At 41.9% G+C, this 20,042-nt stretch overlaps 1 protein-coding gene and 1 pseudogene across 2 annotated transcripts in view; one reads left to right on the top strand and one right to left on the bottom strand.

Annotated features, from left to right (window-relative positions):
• CUL4B (cullin 4B) overlaps nucleotides 1-10,068 on the bottom strand; it is a 50,494-nt gene extending 40,426 nt beyond the window's left edge. Inside the window, exons 1-4 of one of the 2 annotated variants that reach the window (XM_072816905.1) lie at nucleotides 9,660-10,068; nucleotides 9,435-9,517; nucleotides 9,233-9,310; nucleotides 4,590-4,802 (exon numbers count right to left, since the gene is read on the bottom strand). In XM_072816905.1, coding sequence (XP_072673006.1) covers nucleotides 4,590-4,802; nucleotides 9,233-9,293 — 274 coding nt within the window. In that variant the 5' untranslated portion in view covers nucleotides 9,294-9,310; nucleotides 9,435-9,517; nucleotides 9,660-10,068. Of the gene's footprint in view, nucleotides 1-4,589; nucleotides 4,803-9,232; nucleotides 9,387-9,434; nucleotides 9,518-9,659 lie in introns of those variants that run through there. The other variant, XM_072816904.1, reaches the window with a different exon arrangement.
• Nucleotides 1,701-2,906, top strand: LOC140628064 (small ribosomal subunit protein uS5 pseudogene; annotated as a pseudogene).
• Nucleotides 10,069-20,042: the final 9,974 nt, after the last annotated feature.

Here is a 20,042-nt window from a genome sequence, read left to right as displayed (position 1 = left end):
CTGGAAACAGGTGAACCAAGGGATTAGGACGAATTTTGGAATAGTTTCACAGAGGAATTGTTTATGCTGGGTCCCAAAGTGGGCACTGCCAAAACGACAAGAGGGGAAAAAGTGAAAGGCATTCTGGATAGTGGAAATGGGCTTAGCAGGCAGTTGTGAAAGGTCCTGGCCTGTTTATGGAACTATGGAAAGTGCAGTGAAGTTAGTAAGATGTCTGGTTGGAAGTAAGGAAAATGAGATTCTGGAAGGCCTGGGTGGCTCAGCAGTTGAGCATGGGCCTTCAGCTCAGGGCATGATCCTGCAGTCCTGGGATCGAGTTCCACATCGGTCTGTGCATGGAGCCTGCTTCTTCCTCTGCCTATGTCTCTGCCTCTCTGTGGCTCTCATGAATAAATAAATATTTTTTTAAAAGAAATTGGGATCCCTGGGTGGCGCAGCGGTTTAGCGCCTGCCTTTGGCCCAGGGCGCAATCCTGGAGACCCAGGATCGAATCCCACGTCGGGCTCCCGGTGCATGGAGCCTGCTTCTCCCTCTGCCTGTGTCTCTGCCTCTCTCTCTCTCTCTGTGTGACTATCATAAATAAATAAAAAAAAAAAAATTAAAAAAAAAAAAAAATAAAAAAAAAAATAAAAGAAATAAAATGAGGCTCAAAAGTGTCTGGGTAGGGCGCCAAAGGCAGGTTGCCCAAAATGTAATACAATGGCATACTGATTATTTTGAATTGAAGCTACTTGGGAAGCAACTGGTGAAAGGACATGCAGACCCACTGCTGTCCCTCTGAAAGCAGGAAACAAATCTCCTATAAGAAAAATATCCTCCCTGTACTAAGATGTAAAAAGACATCCTTATTACCAGAGATAGATACTTTATTTTTTTTTAATTTTTATTTATTTATGATAGTCACAGAGAGAGAAAGAGAGAGAGGCAGAGACATAGGCAGAGGGAGAAGCAGGCTCCATGCACCGGGAGCCTGATGTGGGATTCGATCCCGGGTCTCCAGGATCGCGCCCTGGGCCAAAGGCAGGCGCCAAACCGCTGCGCCACCCAGGGATCCCGAGATAGAGACTTTAAAGCCAAGAAAGATGCAGAAACATTTTTCTAATCTACCTCAACTTAAATCCTGCTTCGAATTCCCTAGTTAAAACTCCCAAACACTTGTTTTCTTTATCCTGTCAATGCCTCACAAATTTGTTTCATTGTCTAAAATGTATAAAAACTGCCTGTCTTGTTCATTTCTTGAGGTCTCAATTTCATAATTGGGCCTCTGTGCCTACATAATAAAACTTTGGGTTTTTTTCTCCTATTAATCTGTCTTTAATTCTTAATCCAGCAGGAAGACATTGAAGGGTAGAAGGAGAATTTCTCCTTCCCTCCTCTGGTGCACAAAGCCAAAGGTCTGGTCTACCTTGCAGCCTAGGGTAGACAGCAAGGAGAGGAGGGAGCAAGCTGGGCTTTTAAAAGCAGGGGAGAAAAAAAAAGCAGGGGAGTAACAAGATGATGGGTAGTGTAAAAGCAGTTTGTATTGAATAGTTTGAGAGAGACAAATCAGAACTCTAAGAATAGATCCATTTTGTAGCTGCTTATACAAGCCCACTTTTTGTTTATGTATTTATTTTTAAAATTTTAGATCTTCAAAAGTCTTCGGTTAAATAGCAAATCCACCTTGAGCAAATCCACCTTCTTCTCCGGGAGAACACCAAATGGCGGATGACGCCGGTGCCGCGGAGGCCCGGGAGGCCCAGGAGGCCCAGAAGGCCCAGAATGGGAGGCCGTGGCGGCTTCCGCGGAGGCTTCGCCAGCGGCATCCGGGCCGTGGCCACGGTCGGGCCGGGCCGAGGTCGCGGAGCTCGCGGAGGCAAGTCGGAGGACTAGGAGTGGATCCCCGTCACCGAGCTGGGCCGCCTAGTCAAGGACATGAAGATCAAGTCCCTGGAGGAGATCCCTCTCTTTTCTCTGCCCATCAAGGAATCTGAGATCATTGACGTCTTTGGGGGGCATCCCTCAAGGATGAGGTTTTGAAAATCATGCCCGTGCAAAAGCAGACCTGTGCTGGCCAGCGGACCAGGTTCACGGCATTTGTTGCCATCGGAGATTACAACGGACACTTCGGTCTGGGCGTCAAGTGCTCTAAGGAGGTAGCCACTGCCATCCGTGAGGCCATCATCCTGGCCAAGCTTTCCATTGTCCCCCTGCGGCAAGGCTACTGGGGGAACAAGATCGGCAAGCCCAACACTGTCCCATGCAAGGTGACTGGTCACTGTGGTTCTGTGCTGGTGTGTCTCATCCCTGCCCCCAGAGGCACTGGCATGGTCTCAGCCCCTGTGCCCAAGAAGCTACTGATGATGGCTGGTATTGACGACTGCTACACTTCCGCCAGGGATTGCACTGCCAGCCTGGGGAACTTTGCCAAGGCTACTCTTGATACGATCTCCAAGACCTACACCTATCTCACCCCTGATCTCTGGAAAGAGACTGTGTTCACCAAGTCTCCCTATGAGGAATTCACTGACCATCTTGTAAAGACCCACACCAGAGTCTCTGTGCAGAGGACCCAGACTCCAGCTGTGGCTAACACATAGTTTTATACAAGAAAAATAAAAGTGAATATGCTATTTGATTACAATTGGCTAAGGCTCTAATGGAACTTAGGCCCCAGGGCCACAGAGAACTGTAAGAGAGGCTGAAAAGTGGGGAAGATGGACTCCTCTCCGTTTTGAAAGTCACATTTTGTTCCTGCTGCCTAAAACTGTAAACTCTTAAAGCCAAGGAAGGTATGCTGAAGCAGTAAACTTTCCTTTATATGTCTCATACTTCACAGGACGCTGAGTAACTGTAAATGCAGAGTAAATACTGAATTGAATATCGTCATTTGAATGAGAATAAAATAATGCTGTGTCTTTACAGAAGAGGATTAACTGACTAATTTTCCAGATTTAATGAACAAGGTTTGTCTACTTTGTGTAGTTCTATTCCTTAGAAGGGTATGTGGATGGGCCAGGTGATAATGGCTCGAATTGATACCTTTTCTAGAAGGATTTGCATTCTAACCAAAGATTTTTCAAGACTGAAAAAATGGGGCTTGTTCTAATTCATGTAATTGTATTTCTTAAAGGTTATATGAAAGTGCTAGCTAGGGGATCCCTGGGTGGCGCAGCGGTTTGGCGCCTGCCTTTGGCCCAGGGCGCGATCCTGGAGACCCGGGATCGAATCCCACGTCGGGCTCCCAGTGCATGGAGCCTGCTTCTCCCTCTGCCTGTGTCTCTGCCTCTCTCTCTCTCTCTCTCTCTCTCTCTCTGTGACTATCATAAATAAAAAAAAAAAAAAAAAAAAAAAAAAGTGCTAGCTATTTTAAAAATTATAAATATTAGTACAACTGAAAGGGAATGGACATAAAGGCAGAAAACTACTTTTGCAATTCAAAGATAAACATTTAGACTAACATAAAGCATAGCTGAGTCTTGTTAATATTCAACTACATTCTAATAATAATAGCTCCCAATCTGACATGATTATCTAAGCCCTTCACTCTTCCAAGTTACGTGTTAGCTCTAAAAGCATAATCCTTGGCTCTTGAGCATAGTTCACTTTGAATGACCTAGTAGTCTAACTTACTATTTAAGTTTTCCATGAAATATCCTTAAATGAGTTTTGTGGAAAAATATTTTTCTTTTTTATCTTGGTGACTAATAGTAATCTTCCTTTTGATATCGTAACAATCTTATTTTATTTTGTGCCAGGTCAGTCCTCATATATTTAGTACATCTTAATATTGATATGTAATTTTAATAATGATATTTTTATTTTTTTAATATCTTATTTACTTATTCGTGAGAGACAGAGAGAGAGGCAGAGACACAGGCAGAGGGAGAAGCAGCCCCCTCCCCCAGAGCCTGATGTGGGACCTGATCCCAGGACTCCAAGATTATGACCTGAGCCAAAGCCAGATGGTCAACCACTGAACCACCGAGGTGACCCAATAATGATCTTTTTATTTAACATTTAGATTTTGTGGCACAAACCAACTTAGATACTACTATATGATGTGTGAGGGCCAGAACTTTGTGTCTTCTTGGACCAATTTAAAAAGAAGAAAAACCTTCCATGTTTCTTTGTAAAATATCTTTCTTTTACATCAAGAATCAAATAAATGAGCTAATTAAGACATAACCATATACATTATATACATCCAAACATTTGCCAACCAACGTTAAACACATTTTCAACATTAAAATACATTTCTCAAGGTTGAACTCACTGGAACCACAATAGTCAAGACATGCAGTGTAGGACACCATACAATTATGGCCATTATCAGACTAAACCAGATTGGGCACTTAACACATATATATTCCATATATAGAGTCTTTCATCTTGTGAGTTCAACTCATACCTTAGAAACATTAATTAAACTTTACAGTGCTGCCAGATGAAGTATAGTTATTATTGGTATTCTTTTAATCAAGCAAATAAATCTGTAGCTACTTATACAGGTAAATATACGCATAAAGGAAGAAACACAAAGACAGGACTAGTTTTTCTAATGTCCATTCCCCTATTTCAGCAGTTATGTCTCTAAAAAAGAATATGACCTTTTTCCCTTTTTTGATCACGGGGATTCTCCAAGGTGCTTGGTTTTGAGTCATCTTCAGACATTTCAGAGCAGGGGCTTGTCTGTGGACAGATACTCAGGCTCACAGAAGACTTGTCATCCACTGGTGGGATTTTCCTTCCATATAGGAGATACTGCTTGTTCAGAAGAATACGAAAAATGTTTCTGCGGCAAGCATTGTTTAGGAATGTGTCTAGAAAACACAATTGGTGGGTAAAAGGTAGTCCATGTTCCCTATCTGCCTTTTTGAAGGACCATCTTTGAAGCAGGGAAACACGGAGAAGGCAAGCCAAGCTGTGGTGAAGTAGCCAACATTACATCATAGTAAGAGCTCTGTGATGCTATCAACAGCAAGGGGCTGCTAGGGATGACTGAGATCAAACTTATGCAAAGATGATCCAACTATACAATGTGAATTCACCCTCTGCCCACCTTAGAGTTTAAGGCAAGAAACTTGACAACAAATGCTAAACCTGGTGCTCAGTACAATGTAAATAAATAACACAGATCTCATATTTTACATAAAATCATTTATCCTCTACATAAAATTATCTCATTAACTGAAGGCTTACTGACTTGGGTACATCAAACATTTGAGGATTTAACCCCTTAGCTCAGAGGTTTCACCTACAGTCATACCTGTGAACCATCTGGAAAGCAGATTTAAGGACTAAGAGTTAGGGCCAGGCCATTTTCCCTTGGGGTTTAGTTTGAGGGAATGGATCAGCCACAGATTTCTTTCTTTGGTGCTGCCAAGCACTTGCTTATTGTGGAGTTGCTGGACCTATTTTTAACCTTCCCTTCACTTTATCAATGACTCTCACTGTCCCTCCCACCCTGCTTTAAGATTTGATCTTCCAATGGCATTCAGCTTTTCTTTTTCTCAAAAGCAAGGCCGTTTTAGGTTTAAATCAGTGGCTCCCAACTCCAAATAAACAACAGAATTACCTGGGGACTTAGAAGAAAAAAAAAAAACACCTTTGCCCAGGTTTCAAACTAGTCCAACTGAATTGGAATCTCTGTGAGTAGTGACTCCATTACCATTATTTCTAAGAAGCTCTCAGGGTGAATCTACTTACCTTCAAGATTGAGACCACAGCTGTAGGTGAACTAAGTACCATCAAGATTTGAATGAGGCTGATAAGCCCTTGTACTCTTTAAAGCCTGAAATTTCACAATTATTTATTCATTCCTTTTGATAAAAATAGTCTCCTTCTCTAGGAATCCTTTTTTCAAATGCAAATTAGCCAGAGAGACTCAGTTCCTGACCCTTTAAGGTGAATGCTTCTTGGGAACAAAGGATAATACAAAAGTCCTAAGTGCCTGGAGGTAAACAGAACTAGGACTAGGCATTGCAATGGGGGGTGTGGTAGGGGGGTAAAGTTACATCAAGGGAGGAAAGAGTTCTGAGAGTACCTCTTGCTGACTTCACAGTATTGCCTGGGGCCAATCCTACTTTGTGATGGCTGCATATTTAAGATCTGGCTAAGTTTATCTCAGCAGCCAAAAGCTTATTCAGAGAAATTTAAATATTTTTATAAGCAAAACAAAGACCAGACATCAGGAATGTAGATTTGGGGCTATACATAAATGCCCAACTCTGAATTAGTCACCATATGGATGTTTCTATTGTCAAGTGATCTGTTTTTCCTGATTCCATTAAATGTCCTTTATTCCCACCAATAGCATTATTTTTCTTGCCAATTCATTTGGTCACTCAACAAAAATGTATTGAGCAACTACTCTGGGCAAGGCATGGTGCTAGATGTCATAAGGGAATACAGAACTAATACAAAATTCCATTTGTGGTTGATTTTATAGTTTTTCAAAACACTTTCACATACAATCTTATTTTATCCTCATAACCACACTATGAGATAGGTCAGGTGCCATCCCCATTTTACAGATGAGAAACAGGCTCAGGGAAGGAGGTTAAAATGACTTGCCAAAAACATGAAGCCCACAGACATAAACCAAACCCACTTTTTCTCTAAACTCAAATATGGTATTTCTCATAATTTCCAGTTTAAGCAGAAGACATGCCACAAAATTGTCTCAAGTAATAGATAAGTTAGGAAAAGACTTTCAGAGCCCCACTCACCAAGAGGGAAAAAAAAAAGAAATAAAAAAACTACTCCTTTATTGTGATGAGCCAAATCATAGTGCCTAATAGGAGACCAAGCTTGGATTCAGTTCAGGCAGGACGCGGCAGCAAGCAATGCACATTCAAGGAGACAACAATTTGGTTTTAGAGAATCACAATTAGTCCATTCTTTGGCTGGACCCTCAATCAACGGCTGATCTTCACCAGAGGTAGAAACCAGCTCCCTCTCCTAGCCAAATCCTGACAAACACTAAACAAGCCTTGCCTGAGGACCTCTTATGATCCAGTCCCTGAGTATACAAAGACAACCCTTGCCCTCAAACAGTTCCCAATTGGCCTAGTGGGTGAGGCAGACAATTAGAGGACAGAGTGATAAAAGCTGCTGTAGGAACACAGAGAGACACCTGCACAGCCTAGGAAGGTGGGGTGGAGTAGAGAAAAGGTGGAGGTGGGGAGTTACAAAAAGCTTCCAGAGAAAATAATAGCTTCCAGAGAAAGTAATTCAATTTAAATCTGTGAGGGTAAGTGGGAATTAGCCAGGCAAGAAGAGTGGGAGGGGGCAAGGGGCCCAAAGAAGGAAAACAGGGCGCAGGTTTAAATCCTGAAGGTGAGAAAGACTAAGACATACTTACTATCTTCAAGGAAACTCGTTCTCAGGGAATAGTTTGTCCTAACCAAAACCCCTAGAGTATTGAGGGAAATCAAGGCAGCATCTCTGTCTAAAATCTGGTACAGTAATTCCTAGGCCTCTTAGCACCAGGCCTGACTTACCCCTACTTGCTGTTGGAGTGGTAGCTACTGATAATTCTTACTTTGAGCCACTAGTTCAGGAACTGGGGGGGGGGGGGGGTGGAGGGGTGGGCATGAGGAGAGATAAGCATGGGAAATAAGGTAATGAGAAAGAAGTGAGATAATACTTGTGCACATGTGACCACAATACTGGACAATGCTACAGGAACCAGATAAACTAAAGCAGAGTTTGGGAAAGGGCAGTCAGTTGAATGAACCCAGCCAGCTGCCTATTTTTATAAATAAAGTTTTATTGGGGTGGGGGAGTGCCTGGGTGGTGCAGTTGTTCAGCGTCTGACTCTTGGTTTCAGTTCGGGTTTGATCTCAGGGTAGTGATATAAGGCCTCATGTTGGGCTCCATGCTCAGTGCAGTCTGCTTGAGTTTCCCTCTCCCTTTGCCCCTCCCCGCTGCACGTGTGCACTCTCTCACTGAAATAAATAAATCTTTTAAAAATAAGAAAGTTTTATTGGAATACTGCCATACTCATTCATCTACATATTTTTTGTGGCTGCTTCTGTGCTAAAACAACAGAGTTCAATAGTTGGGACAGGCCATATGGCCAGCAAGAGCCTAAAATATTTCCTATGTAATCGTTTACAGAAAAAATAAATTTCTGATCTTTGCCCTTGAATATACTAAGTACTAATAATAGATATATGGAGACTGTTTAGTGGTGGCCTAAGGGAGGAAGTGATTCAAAACATGCTACAGATTTTCTGTTCCTAGTCTGTATCAACTTTGATATGGACCTCAAAACATGACAAGAGAATATTCTTTAAAATTTTTTTTTAATTTTTATTTATTTATGATAGTCACAGAGACAGAGAGAGAGAGAGAGAGAGAGAGAGAGGCAGAGACATAGGCAGAGGGAGAAGCAGGCTCCATGCACCGGGAGCCCGATGTGGGATTTGATCCCGGGTCTCCAGGATCACGCCCTGGGCCAAAGGCAGGCGCCAAACCGCTGCGCCACCCAGGGATCCCCGAGAATATTCTTTAATAGAATGACTAAATGGGAGTATATTTGCACAAAGAAATACTACACGACAGTGAAAAATTAATTACAGCTATATGCATAAATCACAAAATTAATGTTACACGAAAAAGGCAATAATTACAGAATATATGCAATTGACAATTTTTTTTTGTAAAGCTCAAAATTAAGGAAAACAATGGATAGAAAATATAGAAGGGAAAAAAACAAAACAAAATCCAGGGTAGGGGATTGCTCTGGGGGAAGCAAAGGGGAGAACTTAGGTAGATTCAAAAGCATTGTTAAATGTTCTAGTTCTTAGTTTGGTGATGGATTCATGGGTGTTTGTTTTCTTACTATGCTCTATAAATTATATGTCACACATATTCTTCTGTATGTATTAAAATTGTATAATAGTTTTTAATTTTTATTGTTATTATTTTTTTCTTTAAAGATTTTATTTATTTATTCATGAGAGACACAGAGACAGAGACACAGGCAGAGGGAGAAGCAGGCTCCATGCAGGGAATCTGACGTGGACTCGATCGGGGTCTCCAGGATCATGCCCTGGGCTGAAGGCTGCGCTAAACCGCTGAGCCACCCAGACTGCCCCTATTGTTACTATTTTTTTAAGTAGGCTCCAAAACAGTGTGGAGCCTAATGTGGGGCTTGAACTCATAACTGTGAGATCAAGACCTGAGATGAGATCAAGAGTTAGATACCTCACCTCATTTGACTTTTACTAGTTTATTTACTCACCATTATCTTCTGAGATGGCTGCATCATCTCTTCCATTCCCTGATTCAGAGGGCTGTGACATGGTCCATCTTTGGAGGACTACATTAGAAAATAGAGAATTCAGGTTAACAGCAGTTCTCTCCCATATCTCTAGTTTTCTGGATCCATTGACTCTGGTCTCAATCAATTGCATCCTATTTCATATCTTCAAGAAAATACTCACAATTTTGGCTGGCTCATCACACCCTTCCCGGTTATCCCTTATGGTTTCGGGTCTAATATTTAGTTTTCTTCTTTCATTTAATGCTAACTTGGGAGAAAAAGCACAATTGTTCAGACTAACATCTAAAATTGGAAATCTGCCATGCCCTTTTAAATTACTATGGCTCGTGCCCCCCCACCCCACTCTCACACCCACCCGGGGGGGATTCCAGGCCAACAAACAGACCCTGGTCAAGGGGTCCTCCAGCTATTTCAGAGGGTCTCAAAGTCCAATCTCACTATGATCCAAACCAGGTCTCTATCTTCTATATTGGCCTCTTCATCAGACTACAGAGCCATGGTTGTTGGGATCCCTCTTCCACGCCGTGGTCACCACCTGGCTGAGAATTTTCTCTGCAGGTAACTATGGCTCTGACATGCTTTTGCCTAACTTACCCATATCACCAGTGAATAAAAGCTATAACTTCTATAGCAACATATCTCTTTTAAACGTCTGAGAATAACGAAAAGAAGTATACCACAAAATAATTTAAAGTGGCCAGAGATGAGCCTTGGCTTAAAGTCTCTTGGCTCCAAGTCAGGCACACAGCCAGTAAACTCCTAAAGGATACCCTCCTCTTTCCATAATCTCTAAGGAGCTTTTAACGCACTGCCCCAAGACCAACAGGATTTGTTGTGGTTACCAGCGTTCTGTTAACATCAGAAAACCAACGGCTAGGAATGCGGACAACAACTGACCACCGAAGACCGTTAGGCATGCTAGCAATTCGCGGGCTTTTTCCTAAGAAAGTGCTGCCCACTGAAGCTTGAGTTCTGGTGCTTTTAACGGTTTTCAAGGATGATTGATTGACAGCAGATCTGACCAATCCTTTCATGGGAAACCCCACTCGCCTAACAGGGGCCTGATTGGAACCAAAAGCAAAAACATAAAACTCATTCATCTCTCCACCTCTCTTTTCTGTATTGCCTCATTCTCTAAGACTCCTTCACATGATAGAGACATGGTTACCAACTGCTTTGGGGTCACATCCTTACAGTTTAATGTCCAAAGAAAGGAAAAAGCTACCTCTTTACCTCTGATTTGTATTATTCCAAGGAAGGTCTTATATCTCTGGCCTAGGACACATGCCTACCCTTTGGAGCTGCCATTGTGTCCAGCAGAGTTTGATATTATGATTAGCCCATCCTGGGTTAGGTGCAGAGCTAGGTCTGTGGAGGGTGCAATGGGGCAAGTTACTATCATTACCTGTCCCACCAGTACTATATTGAAAGGACAGTGAAAGAGAAACAGCTCTCCAAATGAAAAGGAGTGCTACTACTAGAAGCAGGGAAGAAAGAATGCTGGGCAAATCAAAACAGCAGATGTCCACTATATAGCCTTCTCAGTTTTAATAGTGTTTAAATTGCATTTCTTGGATTCTTTTTTTTTTTTAAGATTTTATTTATTCATGAGAGACACACAGAGAGAGAGAGAGAGAGGGAGGCAGAGGGAGAAGCAGGCTCCATGCAGAGAGCCCAACGTGGGACTCAATCCCGGGTCTCCAGGATCACACCCTGGGCTGAAGGCGGCGCTAAACCGCTGAGCCACCTGGGCTGCCCCATTTCTTGGATTCTCAATGCATATCATCATATCATCTGTAAATAATTATCCTTTTTTTTCCTTTTTTCCTTTTAGATTTATACAACTTATTTCATTTTCTTGGTTTATTACATTTTAGAACCTTCAAAAAACTATAGAGGACATCTGTACCTTATTCCTGAAATTGATAGAACTTGATCATGATGCTGGTACATGGCTTTTGAAACTCTTTCCTATATTTAGAAAGTTGTCTTCTATTCTTTTGTACTTAGAACTTTTTAAAGATTTTATTTGAGAGAGACAGAGAGCCTGACCTGAACAGGGAAGAAGGGCAGAGGGAGAGGAAGAAGCAGGTTCCCTGCCGATGCAGGGCTCAATCCCAGGACCCCAGGAATACAACCTGAGCCAAAGGCAGATGCTTAACTGATTGAGCCATTCAGGTGCCCCTGTACTCAGAATTTTTATAAGGAATAGCTGCTGGTTTTTATCTGGTACCTTTTCGCTATCCATTGACAGACAAGACTATATAAAAAATAAAAATTTTGTAAGGAGTGAAGTACAGAAATCACCTGTAAACAATAAGGAAAATAAAAACAGAATGTAGACTCCATCTTCCATGAAACTAAGAGATAAATGTTACATGAAAGCTTAACTTGTGAGAATGGAAAGCAGGTTGACAGGTAACTGAATAATGCTAGCTAGAACTAGCAAAAGCACTCACAATATACTATGGACTGTTCTAAGTTCCTCACATATGTTACCCCAGCAAAAAGGTTTATTATTTGTAAAAAATGAACCAGAGAGTGATCCAGATGCTTATGATATGGCCGGTTCTGCTTGTGAAAGTTCATTGAACTATATGCTTATCATTTGTGCATTTCTGTATGTTACTTATTAGTAAAAAAGTTTTTAAAGTAGACTAAAAAACAAGTAAATGAAAATGAACCAGAGAGATTATAGATTTGAAGACAAATAAAGATAGTGGAGTGTGCTCCATTGAAAATAAGGGGAATAGGGACGCCCGGGTGGCTCAGTGGTAAAGTGTCTGCCTTTGGCTCAGAGTGTGATCTTGGGGTCTGGGATTGAGTCCTGCACCAGGTTTATTTCAGGGAGCCTGCTTCTACCTCTGCCTATGTCTCTGCCTCTCTCTCTCTTTCTCTGTCTCTCATGAATAAATAAAATCTTTAAAAAAAAAAACAGGGCTGCCATACATAACTTCACAGGCCATGCACTGTACAACTCTATGGAACACCATCGAAAATTAAGCAAATGAAAAGGAGAGATAATTATTAAATCCAGGGAGAGAAAGTTGCTTAAGGAAGGAAACGTAGTGGAATGCCTCGGAGGCTCAACGGTTGAAAGTCGGCCTTCAGCTTATGATGTGATCCCGGAGTCCTGGGATCAAGTCCCACATAGGACCTCCTACATGGAGCCTGCTTCTCCCTCTGCCTGTGTCTCTGCCTCTTTCTCCGTGTCTCTCATGAATAAATAAATAAAATCTCAAAAAAGAAAGGAAATATAGCTCATTAGAATTTAAATAAAAACTTAAAAACTAGAAGAAGAAGAAAGAAGAAAGAAAGGAAGAAGAAAGGAAGAAGAAGAAGGAGGAGGAGGAGAAGGAGGGGGAGGAGGAGGAGGAGGAGGAGGAGGAGGAGGAGGAGGACGACGACGACGACGACGACGACGACGACGGCAGCCCAGGTGGCTCCGCGGTTTAGCGCCGCCTTCAGCACAGGGCGTGATCCTGGAGACCCGGGATTGAGTCCCGCGTCCGGTTCCCTGCATGGAGCCTGCTTCTCCCTCTGCCTGTGTCTCTCTCTCTCTCTGTGTGTCTCTCAGGAATAAATAAATAAAATTTTAAAAAAAAAGAAGAAGAAGAAAGGAAATGTAAGCATAATATACTACCTGGCTCAGCAGTGAATCATTTTTACATAATCATAGTGATACTGACATAATAGTTTATCCAAAAAATGCTATGACTCTGTTGAGAAGATGAAGAGGAAAGGATGGGGGAAGCTAAGAGAGCTAAATAGTCTGTGGCCATAGCACACTGAACATGCCCAAACTCACCTGATCTTAGAAGCTAAGCAAAGTTGAGCCTGTTTAGTACCTGGATGGGAAAGCTAAACAAATCATGGTGTACTGGAGGGTATTATGCTGAGTGAAGTAAGTCAGTCAGAGAAGGACAAACATTATATGTTCTCATTCATTTGGGGAATATAAATAATAGTGAAAGGGAATATAAGGGAAGGGGGAAGAAATGTGTGGGAAATATCAGAAAGGGAGACAGAACGTAAAGACTGCTAACTCTGGGAAACGAACTAGGGGTGGTGGAAGGGGAGGAGGGCGGGGGGTGGGAGTGAATGGGTGACGGGCACTGGGGGTTATTCTGTATGTTAGTAAATTGAACACCAATAAAAAATAAATTAAAAAAAAAAAGACTCTCTCCCTCTACCCCTCCCCAACTTAAATAAATAATTTTTTTTAAAGCCTTTGGCTGCTTAAAAAAAATCATGGTATATCTGTGCAATGAAATACTATGAAGCCACAAAAAAGAAAATGATGGAGCTATATGTATCCATCTGAAGGGTATCTTTGGGGATCCCTGGGTGGTGCAGCGGTTTAGCGCCTGCCTTTGGCCCAGGGCGCGATCCTGGAGACCCGGGATCGAATCCCACATCGGGCTCCCGATGCATGGAGCCTGCTTCTCCCTCTGCCTGTGTCTCTGCCTCTTTCACTCTGTGTGTGTGTGACTATCATAAATAAATAAATTTTAAAAAATGAAAGGTATCTTTGATGCATTAAGTGGAAAATAAAACAAGTTATAGCCCAATGTGTATTAACTAATTCCACTTCATTTTTGTTTTAAAATATAGATATATTTGTCTTATATACTTGCATAAGCATACTATCAGGTTGAGAAGGCAATGCAACAAACTGTTAATATAGATAATTTCTGGGATATGGTATTAGAGAGGCAGAAGGGCATATATGCACATATGGATATCTATATGGTATATCTATATCTATATCTATATCTATATCTATATACCTCCTGCAGGGTTGCCAAGAGAATTACTTCTGGTAGATATGTTGATGGCCCAAGTTAGGGAAATGGGTAGGTTGTGGAGGGCAGGAGAGGGAGGGGGCACTCTGGGATGGTCAATAGAGGTCTTGTCCCTAGTTTCTGAGGACAACTCCTGGAGAGGCCTAGTGGCAGTTGATGGTCTTTAAGGTCTGTTGGTGACATTTGCATTAAAGACCTCTCCTCTTGATGCTGAGGGTGGCAGCTCTCTCTCCAATGAAGAGGGCCTAGACTTTACAACCATAGTTCCCCAATTGTTGGAGATATGATCTCTGGCTACTCTACAATGTCAGCTTTGGGGGCTTAGGGAAGTCAGAGGCCTGTCTCTTGAGGCAGAGGGTAGTGAGCAGTAAAGGTTTCTGTCATAGGAAGCCTACTTGAGCAAAGTCTTTCCGAGTTTGAACTTGACCTCTTAGCCCTGTACATGTGTGGAATTGGGAGAAGCCCAAGAGGGTGGAGGCTTTGTCTCTGGGCGTTGTAGTTGGCATTAACCAAGGCTACCATTTGCTGTAAATGGTTCTGCGGGATATGTCCTGCACAAGGGTGCACATTTGAAGGTGTATGCAGGAGGAGGGTGAGAGGAGCCTGCAGTCTGCCAGCCTTGAGCCCTCATACAGGAATGCCCCTATTAGCAGAGAAAGGCAAGCTTTTTTTTTACCCTGAGGGGCACCTTTTGTGTGTGTGTGTGTGAGTGCAATTTTTCTACTCTGAGGGTTCTGACTGCTAGCAGCCAGCTTGGCTCTCTGAGAGGCACTGATATGCAGATACTAGGTTTCTAATGGGCCTTAATTAGAAGTCCTGCCAAATTAGAAGCCAGGGCTGCAAGAGGCCCTTTCCACTTGCCTCTCAGAGTGAGTCCTAGCCACTCTTCTTTGCCTTAGGCAAATTGACATAAGAAAATTACTTTGGTCAGATTAGATCAAGATGAGAGCCGAAGCACTGGTAACTCTGTCCCTATCTTCTCCTCCCCAAATCTTTTAAAAGGACCAAGAGTGGCATAATTTAAGGAAAGTGTACCATCAGCAGTTCAGAAATTGTGAAGAATCTCTTGAGGATAGAAATCAGATCTAATCATATTGATAAGAGAAGAGGAGGAGCCCCGTCTAAAACATCCAAGAGAAAATTGATGGAGCAAATCCAGAGAAAATCAAATCTCAGAATGAATACAAAAAGCGGTGGGAAGGGGGGTCCCTCAGGGCAATTAAAGAATTGCATTCAGAAAAGAAGGATCAGCTTAGCCTCTGTGCGAGCAGTGAGCAGCGGTGCCCCTCCATCCCTCGACTCATTCCAAAGTTAAAGCCAAAACGTTCACACTAAAGTGAGCTCTTTGCTTCTCAAAGTTGTCTTGTGTGAGTGTAGGATTCTAGAAAGGAAAAAAAAGAGCAGACCTTAGTATGTATAATCTAGACTTCCACAAAATATAGGGAAAAATAAAAAAAGAGAAGCACCTCTGGCCAGGAGAGAAATAACACACTTAAGTCCTGTGCTGCCGAAGTAAAATTGTTTTGGCAATTTGCAGGAATTCAGGGGAACAGCCTTTCTATCACCTCTATACCAACCCACTTTAAAGAGAAGCCTCCAGGGGTGCCTGTGTGGCTCAGTCAGTTTAACTGTCCAATTCTTGATTTTGCCTGAGGTCATGATCTCAGGGTCATGAGATCCAGGCCCATGGAGCCTGCTTCAGACTTTCTCTCTCTCTCTCTCAATCTCTCTCTCTCTCCCTCTACCTAAAAATAATGTGGTGCCCTGGATGGGATACTGAAACAGAAAAAAGAACACTAGGTAAAAACTAAGGAAATCTGAATAATAATGTATCAATATTGCTTTGTTACTTTGTGATAAATGTACGGATTAATGTTAACACTGGGAAAAACTGAGTGGCTGGTTTATAGGAACTCTGTAATATTCTTGTGTCCTCTTCTAAATCTAAAACTATTCTGGGGGTGCCTGAGTGGCTCAGCTGCTTAACAGTGTCTGCCTTCAGCTCAGGTCATGATCCTAGGGTCCTACTCATTGAGAAGCCTGTTTCTCCCTCTGCCTGCTGCTCCCCCTGCTTGTACGTGCACAAGTCAAATAAATAAAATCTTTCTTGTCAAATAAATAAAATCTTTTTTATTTTTATTTATTTTTAAAAAGTTTTTATTTATTTATTCATGAGAGACACAGAGAGAGAGAGAGAGGCAGAGACACAGGCAGAGGGAGAAGCAGGCTCCATGCAGGGAGCCCGATGTGGGACTCAATCCCACGACTCCAGGATCGCGCCCTGGGCTGAAGGCAGGTGCTTAACCACTGAGCCACCCAGGGATCCCCAATAAAATCTTTTTAAAAAATAAACTATTCTATAAGAGTTTATTAAATGTCTTAAAAATGCCTTATCAGGATGGCTATAATTAAAACAATATGTGTTGGTGAGGATGAAGAGACACTGGAAGCCTCATACATTGCTATGGGAAAATAAACTAGTTCAACCTTTTTGGAAAACAGTTTGGCAGTTCTGCATAATGTTAAACATAGAATTGCCATAAGATTCAGCAATTTCTCTCTTAGGTATACACCCAAGAGAAATAAAAACATATGTCCACACAAAAACTTGTATGCAAATGTTCATGGCAGCATTATTCATAGTAGCTAAAAAGTAGAAATAACCTAAATACCCTTCAACTGGTGAATAAATAAACAATTACAGCATATCCATACAATGGAATATTATTCAGCCATAAAAAAGAATGAAGTACTGGTACTACAACATGGATGCTAGATGCTACAGATGCTACAATGTGGATTAACCTTGAAAATATTAGGCTTGGGGTGCCTGGGTAGCTCAGTTGGTGAAGCTTCTGCCTTTGGCTCAGGTCATGATCCCGGGGTCCTGGGATTGAGTCCCGCATCATGCTCCCTGCTCAGTGGGGAGCCTGCTTCTCTTTTTCCCTCTGCCTACTGCTCCCCCTTACTTGTACGCTCTCTCTTTCTGTCCAATAAATAAATAAAATGTTTTTTAAAAAGAAAAGAAAAGAAAATATTAGGTTCAGTTAAAGAAGCCAGTCACAAAAGACTACATATTGTGTAGTTACATTTATATGAAACGTCCAGAATAGGCAAATGTATAGAGAGTGGATTAGTGGTTGCTAGGGGTTGAGAAAAGCGAAGAATAGGATATGACAGCTAATGAGTACAGGATTTCTTTTTGGGGTGCTGAAAATATTCTAAAATAAGAATGTGGCAGTGGTTGCCCAATTCCATGAATATACCAAAACTTTCGAATTATATTCTTTAAAAGGGTGAATTTTATAGTATATAAATTATATCTCAAGAAAGCTGTTATTTAAGGGACTTTGATCAGAAAAAATTATGTGTGTTTATTTTCTTGGCTCTTTTTCTGTCGTTAATTTCCAATATTATTGCATTGTGACCGGAGAATGCTACTTGTATGATTTCTACATTTTTGCAGACTAATACATGATTCATTTTTTTAAAATGTTCGATGGGTATTTGCAAAGAATATATTCTATGTTCGTTTTTTTATATTATTATTATTATTTTTTAAGATTTTATTTACTTATTCATAGAGACACAGAGAGAGAAAGAGGCAGAGACACAGGCAGAGGGAGAAGCAGGCTCCATGCAGGGAGCCCGACGTGGGACCTGATCCCGGGTCTCCAGGATCACACCCCGGGCCGCAGGCGGTGCCATAAACCGCTGTGCCACCAGGGCTGCCCTGTTCGTTTGTTTTTTAAAATTTATTTATTTATTTATTTATTTATTTATTTATTTATTTATTTTCCCTGTGTGTGTGTGTGGTGTGTGTGTGTGTATCACATCTTTATCTATTTATCTATCAGTGGACACTTAGGTCGTTTCCATATTTTGGCTGTTGTAAATAATGCCACAATGGGTGCTCCTGACTGGCTCAGTCAGTGGAGCATGTGACTCTTGATCTTGGGGTTGTGGGTTTGAGCCCCAACTTGAGTGTAGAGATAATCTTTGTTTTTTAAAGATGTTATTTATTTATTCATGATAGTCACAGAGAGAGAGAGAGAGAGAGGCAGAGACACAGGCAGAGGGAGAAGCGGGCTCCATGCAGGGAGCCCGATGTGGGATTCGATCCCGGGTCTCCAGGATTGCGCCCTGGGCCAAAGGCAGGCGCCAAACCGCTGTGCCACCCAGGGATCCCGAGATAATAAAATCTTAAAAGAATAATAATGCTGCAATGAACATGGAGTGCACATATCTCTTCAAATTGGTGTTTTTGTTTTTCTTTGGGTAAATACCCAGAAATGGAATTGACTGCATCATATGGTAGTTCTATTTTTAATTTTTTGAGGAACCTCCACACTGCCACTCCTTCTTTTTGAAATTCCCTTTCCTTGATTTATCTGGCACATCACTCTCCCAGCTTTTTTCATACCTCTTTGGTTCCTCCTTATCCTCCTTTCCAACCACTAAATGCTAACATTCAACTCAGTTTAGCCCTTCTCACTTTAAAAATCTCATCCAGGGTGATATTTAAAATCTCTAAATTTAAAAACTTTAAACTCTAAGGGCCCCTGGGTGGCTCATTTGGTTAAACGTCTGTCTTTAGCTCAGTTCATGATCCTGGTGTCCTGAGATTAAGCCCCACATGGGCTTCCTGCTCACTGACGAGCCTGCTTCTCCCTCTTCCACTGCTCCTCCTCTCTCACTCACTCACTCTCTCTCTCTCTCAAATAAATAAGTTAAAATTTAAAAATAAAAACTTTAAAATCTCAGTCAGTTGGGCATCTGACTCTTGCTTTTGGCTCAGGTCATGATCTCAGGGTTGTGGGATCAAGCCCTGTGTCAGGCTCTGCACTGGGTGTGGAGCCTGCTTAAGATTCTCTTTCTCTCCCTCTTCCACTACCCCTCCTCTAAAAAATTAATTAAGGGGCATCTGGGTGGCTCAGTCAGTTCAACATCTGCCTTGGGCTCAGATAATAATCCCAGAGTCCTGAGACTGAGCCCCAATCAGGCTCCCTACTCAGCTGTGAGTCTGTTTCCTCCTCTCCCTCTGCCACTTCCCTCTCTCTCTGTCAAATAAGTTAATTAAAAAAATTTTAAAGATTTATTTATTTATGTATTTATGTATTTATTTATTTATTTTTGATAGACATATATATAGAGAGAGATAGAGGCAGAGACACAGGAGGAGGGAGAAGCAGGCTCCACACCGGGAGCCCAATGCGGGACTCGATCCCAGGACTCCAGGATCGCACCCTGGGCCAAAGGCAGGTGCCAAACCACTGAGCCACCCAGGGATCCCCTAATTAAATAATTTTTTTAAATAAAAATAAAATCTCATCCAAATCAGGGACTTCGATTAGCAGCTGTTCATATATCTAATAAATTTATATCTCCAGCTTTTCTCTGAGCTCCAAACATTTTTATCCACGTGTCTACTGTACATCTCCTCTTGAATGTCTCAGAAGCGCCTCAAATTCAACATATTCAAAACCAAACTCTTCCTCTTCCCTCTAAAAACCAAGAACAATAATATGGTCCTCTTGTAGTGTTCCTATCTCAGTGAATGGCACCATCATTCATCCATTTGCAAAAGCCAGAAACCAGGGAGTCATCCTTGCCACGTTCCCTCTCTCTCTTATTTTCATGCACAACCCGTCCTGAAGCCCTATCAATTTTGCCTACTAAGCATCTCTTAAAGCTCCGTTCTCTCTCGATGTCTACCACTCTCCACACCACTAAGGTACCTTTTTTTCTCACGACACATATAGTTGTGATCTTCTAATTGAGCTCCCTGCTTTGATGTTTGCCCCTCATCTAATACCTTTTACAGATGGAATAGTCTTTTCCACTTTTAATCTTTCCGATAATCCCTACTGTGCTTAGGATAAAGACACAAATCACCACCATAGCCTCTAGGGCCCTGCACAGCCTGGCCAATGATATCTATCTCATCAATGTCATTTTATAAA

The sequence above is a fragment of the Canis lupus genome, chromosome X (genome assembly GCF_048164855.1).
Source record: "Canis lupus baileyi chromosome X, mCanLup2.hap1, whole genome shotgun sequence".
Taxonomy (NCBI): Eukaryota; Metazoa; Chordata; class Mammalia; order Carnivora; family Canidae; genus Canis; species Canis lupus.
This window is presented reverse-complemented; position numbering and strand designations above follow the sequence as displayed.